The sequence below is a fragment of the Elephantulus edwardii genome, unplaced genomic scaffold, assembly GCF_000299155.1.
Source record: "Elephantulus edwardii isolate Elephantulus edwardi_28Jun2011 unplaced genomic scaffold, EleEdw1.0 scaffold00042, whole genome shotgun sequence".
NCBI lineage: Eukaryota > Metazoa > Chordata > Mammalia > Macroscelidea > Macroscelididae > Elephantulus > Elephantulus edwardii.
Genome location: NW_006399792.1, coordinates 8,877,355 through 8,889,528, shown reverse-complemented (window position 1 = coordinate 8,889,528; position 12,174 = coordinate 8,877,355). Strand labels below are relative to the sequence as shown.

Genomic DNA, 12,174 nt, shown 5'->3' with positions numbered 1-12,174 from the left:
TTCACAAACTATTTGTTCAGCCTACAGACTGAATAGGTATAGAGAAAGGATGCTTTCCCTGATATAAACCCTGATTTTAAAACATGTGGTGTTTCCTTGCTCTGTTTGGACAAAAGCTTCTTGATCTAGGCTCATGAGAACAATTAAGTGTTCCTGGATTCTCATTCTTCTCAGTCAGTCATAATTTGTTATGATCCACACAGTCAAATGAAGTCATCCTTAGATGATTCCAAATCTGGCTCAGCAGACAAACTGTTAACCAGTGACCGTATCTCGTTATCTTTTGGGGAGCTGTTTTTCGATGAGTAAGGGTGCATCTGGTTACCAAGAATTCATTCCACAGTATATCTTCCTTTGCTTCTTGTTATATGGGAATTTTCTGAATTCAAAAATATATATCAGTTTATTGAACACTTAAAATTTCTAACATTTTCAGTTCATTGAACTTTACAGTTAAGTGTAGAACAGCTTTCACAAACTTTTTTTCCTATTCCAATTCTACTTAATGAGCAAGTACCTCTAACAGCTAAAACACACATATTTTCAAGCAGAGACACAAAGGTACACCCATTCTACCCTAACCCAGAGAGTGGTACCCATTCTACCCTAACCCAGAGAGTGGTATAAGGACGGGATAGAGGAACAGGCAAAACAATAAACATCAATGTAAAACATTACCATCCCCAGACACTCTGATCCATCTCCCTAGTCAACACCCTGGCCCCGGCTTCTGCTTCACTGACACCCATTCCTCTGTCTTAAAATTAAGTAAGATTAGGTAGAGGGAACCCAGAAAACCCAAAACACAGCAGCAAAATGAAGCAGACTTGAAATTCAGAGAGAATAATTGTTCATTACACATGAGGTAATGACAACAACACAAAATAGATTGCAACCAACACTAAACACTTATTCTTATCCATTAGATCATTACTTTAAGGCATAGCCTTAAAACAGAAGTTCCTGAATTTTGCAGACATAAACTTTCAAGTCTTCCAGTTGAAAACATTAAAAACAGATGCATGATATCAAGTTCTAATATTTTTGTTTTACAAACAGGAAACTTTGGGAAAGTGTCTTTATTTTTCTTGTTGTTTTTGTTATGTGTCGTTGAGTCATTTGCGACTCATAGCGACCCTATGTACAACAGCCCTAAACCCTGCTCTATTCTGTGCCAATCGCATTGCCTCTGACACACCCATCCCGATTACCCCAGTCACTGAATCAACCCACCTCATAGAGGGTCTTCCCCTCCTGCGCTGTCCCTCTACTCTACCCAGCAAGATGTCCCTCTCTAAAGACCTGTCTCTCCTAAGTATGTCAGACGAAGCCCCAGAATCTTTGCCTCTAAGGAGTAGTTTTTCTTAAGAGAGAAAAAAGGTCTGTTCCATAAACATTGGACAATCAGACAAGACAATGTTTTAGAATCAGCTCATTTTACCTAATATACATAAAACTTTTCCAAGGTTTTATTCAACATGGAAAAATGGCTCCACAATGGGGGGAAGAAAAAAAAATCAAAGTGTTGTATTGAAAAGGGAGAAGATAAAAGCTGCTCAAAGGTTAATGGAAACAAGGCTCCACTGCCACTTGATCTTTGGGAAATTTTTTTCTCTGTAAATGAAGGCAATGATGCCATTTCTTTATCATAAGGTAAACATGCAGCAGAAATCTTAGCTGTAAGGGCAATGAATGAAAACAATTACTTGAGGCCAGCCGGCTATTCAGACAGGGCCTTAGGCTGGCAACTTAGTTGTCACTTCTGTGAGAAGTGGAGCTCACACTATCAAACACATGGGAGCAAGCTGTCAGTATATCAGCTTGGCAACAAGCTGTACTGCAATCTCAGTGGTGCATGGTTCAAATCCACCAGATGCTTTGCTGGAGAAGGAGGAACAATCTCCTCCTGTACCAGTCAGATCTGATTTCACGGTACACACAAAAAATAATGAAATAGAAGAAAAATTTAAAAAAAAAAAGGCTAGTTATTCCATTCCTGAGACTGTACTATTCATATATACAAGCAACTTTTTCAGTTTAAGAGTTCAAACCAGCCCAGTGGCTCTAGAGGAGAAAGATTTGGCAATGTGTTCTCTTAAAGATTATGGCCTCAAAACTCCTATAGGGTACTTCTCTAATCGGTCACATGGGGCTGCCATGAGATGGAAAGAGACTTGGTACAGCCAGCAATAATTTTTAAAAAGTCTAAATTCCATAAAAACCTAGCAAAGAGGAGTGGGCTATTTTTTTTTTCAAACTCTCTCACCCAGGCTGTAAAGAACCTGATCAACTAACTTATCAAAACATTATCTCGGTATACAGAGTATCACAGTGCTTGTATCCTAGATTTCCAACCCTCCTATTGGTTGCATAAGTAATAAAAAATGATTAGTATCTAAATCCTTTCTCAAGATTTTATGGGACCATTTATCACAATGTTCTTAAGACATTATAATAAAATCTCCTGACAGAAAAATTTATTGAAAATGTCTGGCTTTGATCAGGAAAAAAAAAAATAAAATGAAATTTTTCTCACCAAATTTAAACCTCATGAACACAGTAATGGAATAGGGGAAAGAATATCAATCTGAAACAAATGGATAATCAGACAAAATGTATATTACAAATAACAATCTGGAATAGATATGCGTAACTAATTGAATGGAGAAGAAAAAGGGAGGAAGGAGGAAAAGAATAACTGAAGATTTACCCACAGATAAAAAGAAATGAAGAGGGTTGGCAGATAGAGATGGAAGGAAAACTGGGAAGAAGCAGAGATTACCTGTAAGGTGAAGCAAATAGGATGTTGTAAATAATGGCTTTGTATAACGGTAATTATTGTTTTGAAACGAAATCTATTATGAGTGACTGAATGAAAATTTTTTAAAAACGAAAATAAATTTAAACCTCAGAATGACAGATTTTTTTTAAATGGGTAAATGAATCTCAAACTATAAGATGGAGGTCACAGCATCTTAAAACTCAGAATACTGGAAGATTTATTCATATATAATAGATAAAAGTTCACTGTATTCTACTGAGTGTTTGTCTTGCCCTACAAATATTTAAAGCTAGTGACTGCATTTTCACTAATATCTGCTAAAACCTATGACTAGTCTCTAGATATGGTTATTGAATCAGGACCAAAGTGAAAGCTTAAAAATACGCACACACACGCATTAAACTGTGAGCAGCTGTTAAAAAAAAAGACTACATACACACAAAATAGGATTACACACTTTAATCTGATTGACATGGAGCTAGATGAGAGGACATGAAAGAAATTTAGTTTTCGCTTGTAATCAGATGCTCTTTCCAAAAAGTATACTGAGCTTTTAAAAACTACATCTTATCAGAAGACTTTAAGAAACCATACTATGTGTAATCCAGGAAATATACTATCTGCAGAATAGGAAAATCATTGTGGACAACAGAAGATTAAAACAAAAAAGTACCCAGGTTATGGGCAATTCTAAGGTGAGTGTAACGGCAGAAATAGTATAAATGCTCTTGACTGGATGCTAGAGAAACATCCTAATGAGGATTGATACATGGTCCATATCTTAGCATTTTTTAAAACATATTTCTTTGGAAAATGGCAATCTTGGCAGGGAGTGAAGCTGTCCGTTTAGACACCTAGCTTATTTGCCTGGGTGAGAACAACTTTGAGAACTGGCATAAAAGCAGAGGTCTCACTGAAGTTGCTGGTGCTGACTATGTGGGTGTGGATCGTCAATCCCTCCGGATAGTTTCGAGTTTCAATACTCCTTGCAATGCTGTGTAAACCACTGATGATTGTTGGTGACAGCTGAAAAATAAAAACGCAGAAAAAAAATTAAATTAAAGGAGAATGTCCCACAAAATCTCTCACAAACAACAAAACTAGATGTCCAAAAGAGGCTTGGAATAAACATTAAAAGTATAAAATTTATATTTCTAAAAATAATACCGAGGACCGAGCAATATTTAATTTCTAAAACGGGCCATGACAAAATCATTTATGAAAGGAAGTTATTTATGAATTATATATATATATTTAATCCAGGTGTTCATGAGATGATATGCTAATGGTTCTCTCTACTCAAAAGCTAAAATTCTTCAATTATTTTAGATATAGCCTCTCATATCTTTTAAAATTTCCCTTATAGGGAGCTCTTGTGGCCTAGTGCCAAGAAGCTGCACTGCAATCCCAGAGGCATGTAGTTCAAATCCACCAGATGCTCTGCTGGAGACTGAGGGGCAATCTCCTCCTGTACCAGTCAAATAAAATTTGACAGAACACACACACACACACACACACACAAATAAAAATAAAAACATTTCCTTTGCACACAAAAGGTTAAAGACCTAACTATAGCTAATGCAAAGGTTCAATTTATTGGAGACTATAAACTTTTGGTCAACTTCCATTTAGTAAGACAAGAGGCCTCACTGAGTCTTCACCTCACCAATTCTGAACAGCTTTTTAGACTTCTGAAGGCAATCTGGCTGTGAAAGCAGTCAGTCACTAACCAAAAAGGTCAGCAGGTTGGATGCACCAGCCGCTCCTCAGGACAAAATGAGGCAGTCAGCTTCCATAGAGATTTATAACCTTGGAAACGCCACTGCGCAGTTCCATCTTATCCTATAATATTCAACCACTGATCTTTAATTAGCAGCCAATGTATAACCCTATATGCCACTAGAGCTCTCATAGGATTGCTGTTAAACGTTACAACTAACAGAATGACAGTGGCTTTGAATTTTTTTAATTTTTATAATACCCACCCACTATAAACTCTCAAAATCATAAAATCTAAAGTCCTCGCCCCCAAGTTAGTCACTGGAATACATAGTTAGGCTTTGGAGAGAGGACTCTATGTTTTATGAAGCCACTTTTTCTATTTACATCAACTTTGACTGGTTTGGTTCTCATAAGAGAAGGTTATCTTCATCTGATAGCTCTGGGTAGGGGGAAGAGGGTAAAGGAATGCTGAAACACAAAAATATAAAACAAAGTCTCATTTCTTTTTCTCTTTCTAGTTTCAGTACTTGCACTGATAAAAAAACAATTATAAAAAGAATCAGAGAGATGATGGACCGGGAACATAGAATGGGCACACTATGTTTACTCTTGCTGGCTCTCTTCCTACTTACAGCACATTAACCTGCGTATTAATCAGTGGCAGTATTTGGCTTTGCCTTGGTGCAGCAGCTATTTTAGAGGAAAAAAGCAAGTCAGAACCTAGACTATGAGAAAGATACACAAATGGTTTCTAGAAAACGGGTACCTTTCCCAATTGGATTTCTTCATTTAAGTAATATAAAATATACAAAAGAAGGTCAATCATCAAAGTGCCAAGACAAGCCAGTTTTCATTTGTTTTTATTATGTTGCTGTTGACTGCCTTTGAGTCAAGCACGACTCATAGCAACACAATGAACAAAAGGCCTAAAGGCCCTCTACAACTTTATCAAAGTTCATAGGGTTTCTGGAGGCATGTTATTTAGGAAGTGGATGAGAAAGGTTAAAATTATACTTTGTTCTCCCTCACACATACTCACAATCACCTCTCTCTCTCTCTCTCTGTGTCTCTGTTCTGTCAACTCCTCTTCAGGAATGGAATTTAAAATTTAGAGCAAACTTCATTTTATAGCTGTCATGACAATCTCATCCCTAAGTATACTAATGAGTGAACTGATGAGACACTTCTAGAGAATTAGGGGTCACTCATGTACTAGCAAATGAGTCAGTTCCAATTTGATAGCAAGGAGTGTGAGTTTTTGAAATGCAAAGTTACCCTCAGAAATATTTGTTAGCCTTTAATCATGTAGTCTAGTTTTTACACACACACACACACACACACACACACACCCTGCAAACATTTGTGATATTTAAAAAGGTCTTTATCTTAATTGACTTAAGGCTTTTTTCCCCCCAAAAAACTTACTGTTTGTTCCCTAAGTTTATCATATAGAAACTCCAAACGTTTGTTAGCATCATCCAGCTTCCTTTTGGTTTGCTGTGGGAGAGAAAAAAGATCTGTTACTGTGATTGTTAACTTTTATCCAAAGAACCTGTCCTATTTTATTTTACTAAATAAATAATAAAGATGAATTCTAGTTCTATGTATTATAATGAAGATATATGTAATAAAGATATGAATATACAGAAATGAGGCAACTATGATCAACGGAAGAGCCCCGGTTACACAGTGACTAAACACTCACCTGCTAACCAAAAAGTCAGCAATTTAAACCCATCAGTTGTGCAGCAAGAGAATTTGGCATTCTGCATGCATAAAGGTTAGCTCATACTCCCTGGTTCTACTCTGCCCTAAAACGTTGCTGTGAGTTAGAATCAACTTGACAGCAATCATTTTGGTGGAACAAGATATCTGTCAAAATATGAGACCAAAGAAATCCAGAGAGGTCTCAAGCTGATGCCAATCCACAGCAACCCCATGTGTGCTAGTGTAAGAATGTTCTCCATAGGGTTTGCAATGGCTGTGACCTTTCTGAAGTAGATCACTAGGTTTCTAACACAGGCTCTGAGTGGATTTTTCCACCAACCACTGGGTTAGTAGCCAAGAGATTAAGCAGGTATGCTACTCAAGGACTCAACAGTATCTGTTAAAAGAATAAAATGCTGGTTGAATTTCATGTGAACTGCACACTCACTTGACATATATATATGTTAAGGATGTGAGCAACTGTTTTTTAAGCAGTAGGAAGGGCTATTGAGAGGAATCAACGTGTGACACATAAGAAGGTTCAAGTATAGTTATGGATTATGTGAGAAGGAGGTAGCATCTGGGTGAATTGTGGAATCTTGTTTTATCTTTAAAATATACTATTTATAGGGAGCTCTGGTAGCCTAGTGGCAAGAAGCTACACTGCAACCCCAGAGGTACACAGTTCGAATCCACCAGATGCTCTGCTGGAGAAGAAAAGGCAATCTCCTCCTGTACCAGTCAGATCCCATTTGACGGTACACAAAAAATAATAAAATTTTAAAAAAAATACTATTTATACACATCATCACATATCTTCTGGCTACTCATGAGAACTAAGAAGTAAGTACAAAAAATAAGGATATCCCACCTCAATCCTATTTCTGTAACTATAGTGAGAGGAAAACCATTCAAAACTAAATGTAAGGTTTTTAAATGATAATTAACCTAATGGTAATGTCTATTACACAACAGTCTTGGGAATAACACCATTATTTCAGTATTTATTGATAAAAACTTTGTGCCAGGTGCTGGGATACATAAGCTGTGTGTCAAATTCACATTTTAGTGGGTAGGGAAAAAATTCTAAATGAACAAGGGGAATACTGTTGGCAGATGGTGGTAAGTTGACAGAGTAAGGACAAAGGTGCTAGGAAGACGTACTGGGAGTAAAGGAGTTCTGGTGGCCTACTGGCAAGAAGCTGCACCATAATTCCATAAGTATGTGGTTCAAATCCACCAGATGCTCTGCTGGAGAAGGAGGGGCAATCTTCTTCTGTACCAGTCAGATCCGATTTAACGGTACACACACACACACATTCTAGTAAGTTTTCTTTAAAAAAAAGAAGTACTAGGGGTAGCGTACAAGGTTGTGTGTAACTTAATATAGGTAAAAAAAAAAAGGCTGTGTGTAACTTAATATAGGTAAAAAAAAGGCCTGATGACTAAAGCAACATTTGAATAGAGATCTGGAACAAGCAGGTACAGGCATACTGGGGAGGAGTTGTATGAAAGATGTTAAAGGAAATAAGTAAAATCCTAAACACTGAACATCTTCTATCTTTGAGAAAGGAAAAGACAAGGCTTTTAAAGAGGACAGAGGAAGAGATAAGGCCACTGAGGATAAATATTAAATTTTGCTACAAAATAACTTTGTGCATTCTGGGCATGAGGAAAGTGAAAATGAAAATAAAGCCATGCTAGAAAAAGTATTCCAACTACTGATTCCAATGGCTTTTGTGTAGGGGAACTCTTATAGACCATTCTCACCATTAATCTTATATAGCCATCAGCAGGAACCCTACTTCAAAGGGTGGAGGCAGCTGAACAGAATATTAGAACTTTTCCCGCAAGTAGTTCTAAGTATTATATAAATAACTTGCTGTACCTGGCTCCTTTCTTTCCCAGGGCTCCTGGGTCCCCAGATTTTCTTGGGGAAGATAGTAGTGTGACCTGCTATTGTTATGAGTTGCCCTCAAGTCAATCTCAACGTACAGCAGCCTCCTGAAGACTCAACGGAATCACCAGAAAGGGTTTTCCAGGTTGTACTCTTTAATGAAGCAGAGTACCACCAGGTCTTTCTCCTGTAGAGGCTCAAGGTGGGCCCACACTGACAATCTTTTGGTTAGCAGCTGGGAATTTAACCACTGTGCCAGCAGGGCTCCCAGAAAAGGTGAAACTCAACAAACTGTAATAATTCCTACCCACAAAAGGACAGAGTTTTGTTACATACTTATGAAAAATTTAAAAACTCCCAGCTGTAGAGCTGGTTTCCACTCACAGTGACCCTCTGAGGTTGCAAATCTTAATGGAGGAATGTCTATCTTTCTTCCGTGGAGCAGCTGGTGGAGTCGGCCTGTTGGTTAACAGCTCATCCACTACTCACTATGCCACTTGAGCCAACTCAATGGCCATGAGTTCAAAGATGAGTTACTCAGGGCACACAGGTAGTAATGGAAACGTAATTATCAATCAGCTTCATATGCTCCTTTCATTCCCTAAGTGGTCTTTCCATGATTCCCAGAACAGAAGGTGCTAATTCTCTCTGCTTCTATTTTCCTGACATTTTCCGTACAGGAAATTGCTTTCCACAACAAGCAAAAGGCTGCACATAATAATACTCAATGCTTGATGAAACAACGAAGTCCAGAAGCTGAGTATTTTCTTCTTCCTTAAGCAGACAAGTAGTCACTGTCTAAATAAACATTCAGGGTATGTTGGTAGAAACTGAAATTTCATCAAACAAGACAGGCTTTGTAGAATGTTTGTTGTAGCTGACAAGACAGACATCCTTACCAAGCAAGGTAAGTTACTTTACTACAATTATAATCCCAATATTTAAAACATTTAACTATTTTTAATATATTTTTGAAGTTACAATAGCTCAAGAAAACAAACAATAAATATCTGTTTTCTTGCAGATCACAATTATGCTTTCTGTATGTGCCTAACTACATATCTTTTAAGAAATACAGAACAACACAATAGGAAAGAGCATGGATTCTTTTTTTTTCTATATTTTATTAATTTTCATAAACATTTACAGAGATTTTGGGTTTCCATTCATTCCTTGTTGCACTATTCTCTCTACCCTCCTCCCAGTTTGTTCTTGTCCAAATGCCACAGTGCTTGTCAAAGCCAGTTCTGATTAATCTTCTTTGTCAGTGTGTCCTTTGCCATTCCCTATCACTCCTCCCTGAGAGAGACTTCACCCTGAGTCATAAGGAAAAGGGGATGGCGTATTCTCTTAGCTACTTCCTGCTGAAAAGGGACGCTGTGGGTTTCAGGATGAAGATCTTCTCTCACTAAGAGAGCATGGATTCTAAAGCAAGCCTGGACACAAATTTTAAGCTGTGATTTTGAGTGTTACCTAAACTCCCCCCCCTTCATTTCTTCATTTGTAAAATAAAAATGCCAAATCCATCTCATCAGGTTGCTGTAAAGATGAAATAAACTTATTTACTGTCACTGAAAACCTGCTGAAGGGTCAGTTATAGGTCAGTTCCAACTCTACAGTGCTCAATAACAACAATAACATACACACATGGACATCGGCATGTGTCAAGCCAATGATTAAGTGCTAGCTTTTTAACCTTTCAGATTTTTTTTAGAAATAAATCTTATAGAACTTAAAACAGAAGGGCTTCATATTTTAATTAAAATAAGAGAGAAAAAAGTACATACAGGATCTGTGGCTGAAGACAGGCAACGCTGAATAAGATCCTCAAACGTGGTCTTTAGAATGAGGTGTTCATCTGGAATGGGTTTCTTGGTAATTTTCTCTGTTGGCAAAGACTGTACATGCTGGAAGAAAAAATGATTTCACAAAATGACCATAAATGGCCAGAAGCTCTGCATCTTATAAGCTCTGATGCTATGTGCTAAACAGAAAGCAACCACCTTGTAAACAGGCAAATAAAAAGAAAATGAACGTGTGAAGTCACCAGACTCAAGTAAAAATGAAACCAGAAATCTAGCAGAAAGTATAATCCTTCTTCTACAGCTTGAAGTTACATAAAAGGGATTAGATAGCAAGTTAACTGACTGATTAGGAAACACAGTTTAGTAAGTATTGTATTAAATGGAGAAGTAGTAAATCAGCATGACATAAAAAGACATTAGAACCCTGAACTAGCTCCTAAGAGCAGCTGTTTGCTCTTCTGGTTCCACTTTGTGTTTATCCTAGCATTATTCTCTACCTTGTTTCACTCTGGCAAATTGTTAACTGACCTATCACCAAAATGGCAAGATCAAAGCAAAGGTTAAAACTGAAAAGATCATAATGTTCTTGACGGTAAGCTAGAAGAACAAAGGAATAACTTTAAGGTTATGATTCATTATTTTTAACATTTGCTAGTTTGTTTGCTCATCCATTCAAAAAATATCGGGCATTAATTATGTGCCAGGCACTGGTTTGGGCACTGGCTAGGTAATGATGAACCAATACAGAAATAACCTCAGCACTGATTTTGAAAATTACTACATAACTTAAGAGGGACTGGAGAGAATTATACTAAGTGAACTAACTCAGTCTCATAAGGACAAATACTGTACATGACCATTATTGTAGGGGAAAAAAGGTAACTAGTAAAATGGGTATGGGGATCCAAACAGGGAGGGTAGGAGCAGAGGAGTGAAGATGGGCGGGGGGATAATCACAGGGTAACACAATTTGATGGGTAGAGGGAGGAGTGGGGAAAGGAAATAGGAAAGATCTGGGTGAAAAACAATGTATACAAACTTTGTAAGCAAACCAGTAAAAATAACAATTTATTTAGAAAAAGAACCTCAGCCGTTAGGCAGTTTTATGGGCAATTGAAAGAGAAAGTTAAATAATGGCATAAATGTATGTGAAGTAGCAGCTGTGGCAAGTCAGCATTCGTGGAGCCAAATGATAATTTAACTGAATTTGAAGGAAGGGCAAGCTTTCTTTAGGAAATGATACTTGAAGAGTAAGCAAGTTAACCAATCAAGCAAAAAGTTAAAAGTATTCCTTACCAGGAAAAGGATATATAAAAGATAGTGATACAAGGGACTATTAAGAGCAGAGAGAGACAGCAAGGAAGAACAGGGTCTGAGCCTTTTAAGCCTAAAAACAATGGGAAACTAATATTTTAAGCAAAAAGGAGACAAAACCCCATCAGAAATAGATCAAAGTAGATGAATACTAGCAAAAGAATTAAGAGTCTCATGCAGTATAGAAATGCAGAAAAGAAGGGATTCATGAGTTATCTAGAAAGTATCATCAACATTTGGTGACACATTAGAAATAGAAATGAAAAGAGGATAATGATGATTCCCAGGTTTTTGGCTTGATTAAATAGCATATGTTTCTGAAAGAGATAAAATATTTACAAATCTGCATAAAAGGAGTCAAAGAAATAAAACTAGCTTCTAATTGGAGTAGAAGTTTGTACAATCTTTTTATGGTAACCTTGGACCCAAATTTAACTATGAAGAGATCAAATAAATATTTTTTAGGTTAAGCCAGGTAGATGAGAAAAATGTTACATTATCAACCTTTCAAAATAGACATCTGTATGTCAAACCCAGTAAAAATATTTCTCCCTGTCCAATGATAAAGTTTTATATATATAAAGAGAGATATATAAAAGAGAGATAACGCATTTTTCTCTTACACTTTAAAAGTAAAAACTTTTGGACAACAGTTTCTGTTTAGGATGCTCAGGTGATTCAACTTATCTTAAAATGTGGCTCCTGATTAAATCAAATCAAATGAAATATTTCATTTGGCAAGTTATAATAATCATTCATAATGTAAATATACAATTTTTTTACAGAGAGTTTAGATGTGGCCTTGTAACTGAAAATGATACATAAATGGTTTATCTTTTTAATCATTAACATGTTTTAAGTTGTCCAAGTTGAAACAACATTTAGATATGATCATAAAACATATTTATTCTTAAAAATAAAGAAATAGAGCCATCTCCCCATTCCAC

The 12,174-nt window shown here is 36.7% G+C and overlaps 1 protein-coding gene across 8 annotated transcripts in view; it reads right to left on the bottom strand.

The window, feature by feature from the left end:
* Positions 1 to 3,226: 3,226 nt before the first annotated feature.
* SEC31A (SEC31 homolog A (S. cerevisiae)) overlaps positions 3,227 to 12,174 on the bottom strand; it is a 90,360-nt gene continuing 81,412 nt past the window's right edge. For 6 of the 8 annotated variants that reach the window (XM_006885267.1, XM_006885266.1, XM_006885268.1 and 3 more), the window contains 3 exons: positions 9,896 to 10,015; positions 5,930 to 6,001; positions 3,227 to 3,808 (listed from right to left, as the gene is read on the bottom strand). In XM_006885267.1, the coding sequence (XP_006885329.1) occupies positions 3,629 to 3,808; positions 5,930 to 6,001; positions 9,896 to 10,015 (372 nt within the window). In that variant the 3' untranslated portion in view covers positions 3,227 to 3,628. The remainder of the gene's footprint in view (positions 3,809 to 5,929; positions 6,002 to 9,895; positions 10,016 to 12,174) is intronic. The other 2 variants (XM_006885273.1, XM_006885270.1) reach the window with 2 other exon arrangements.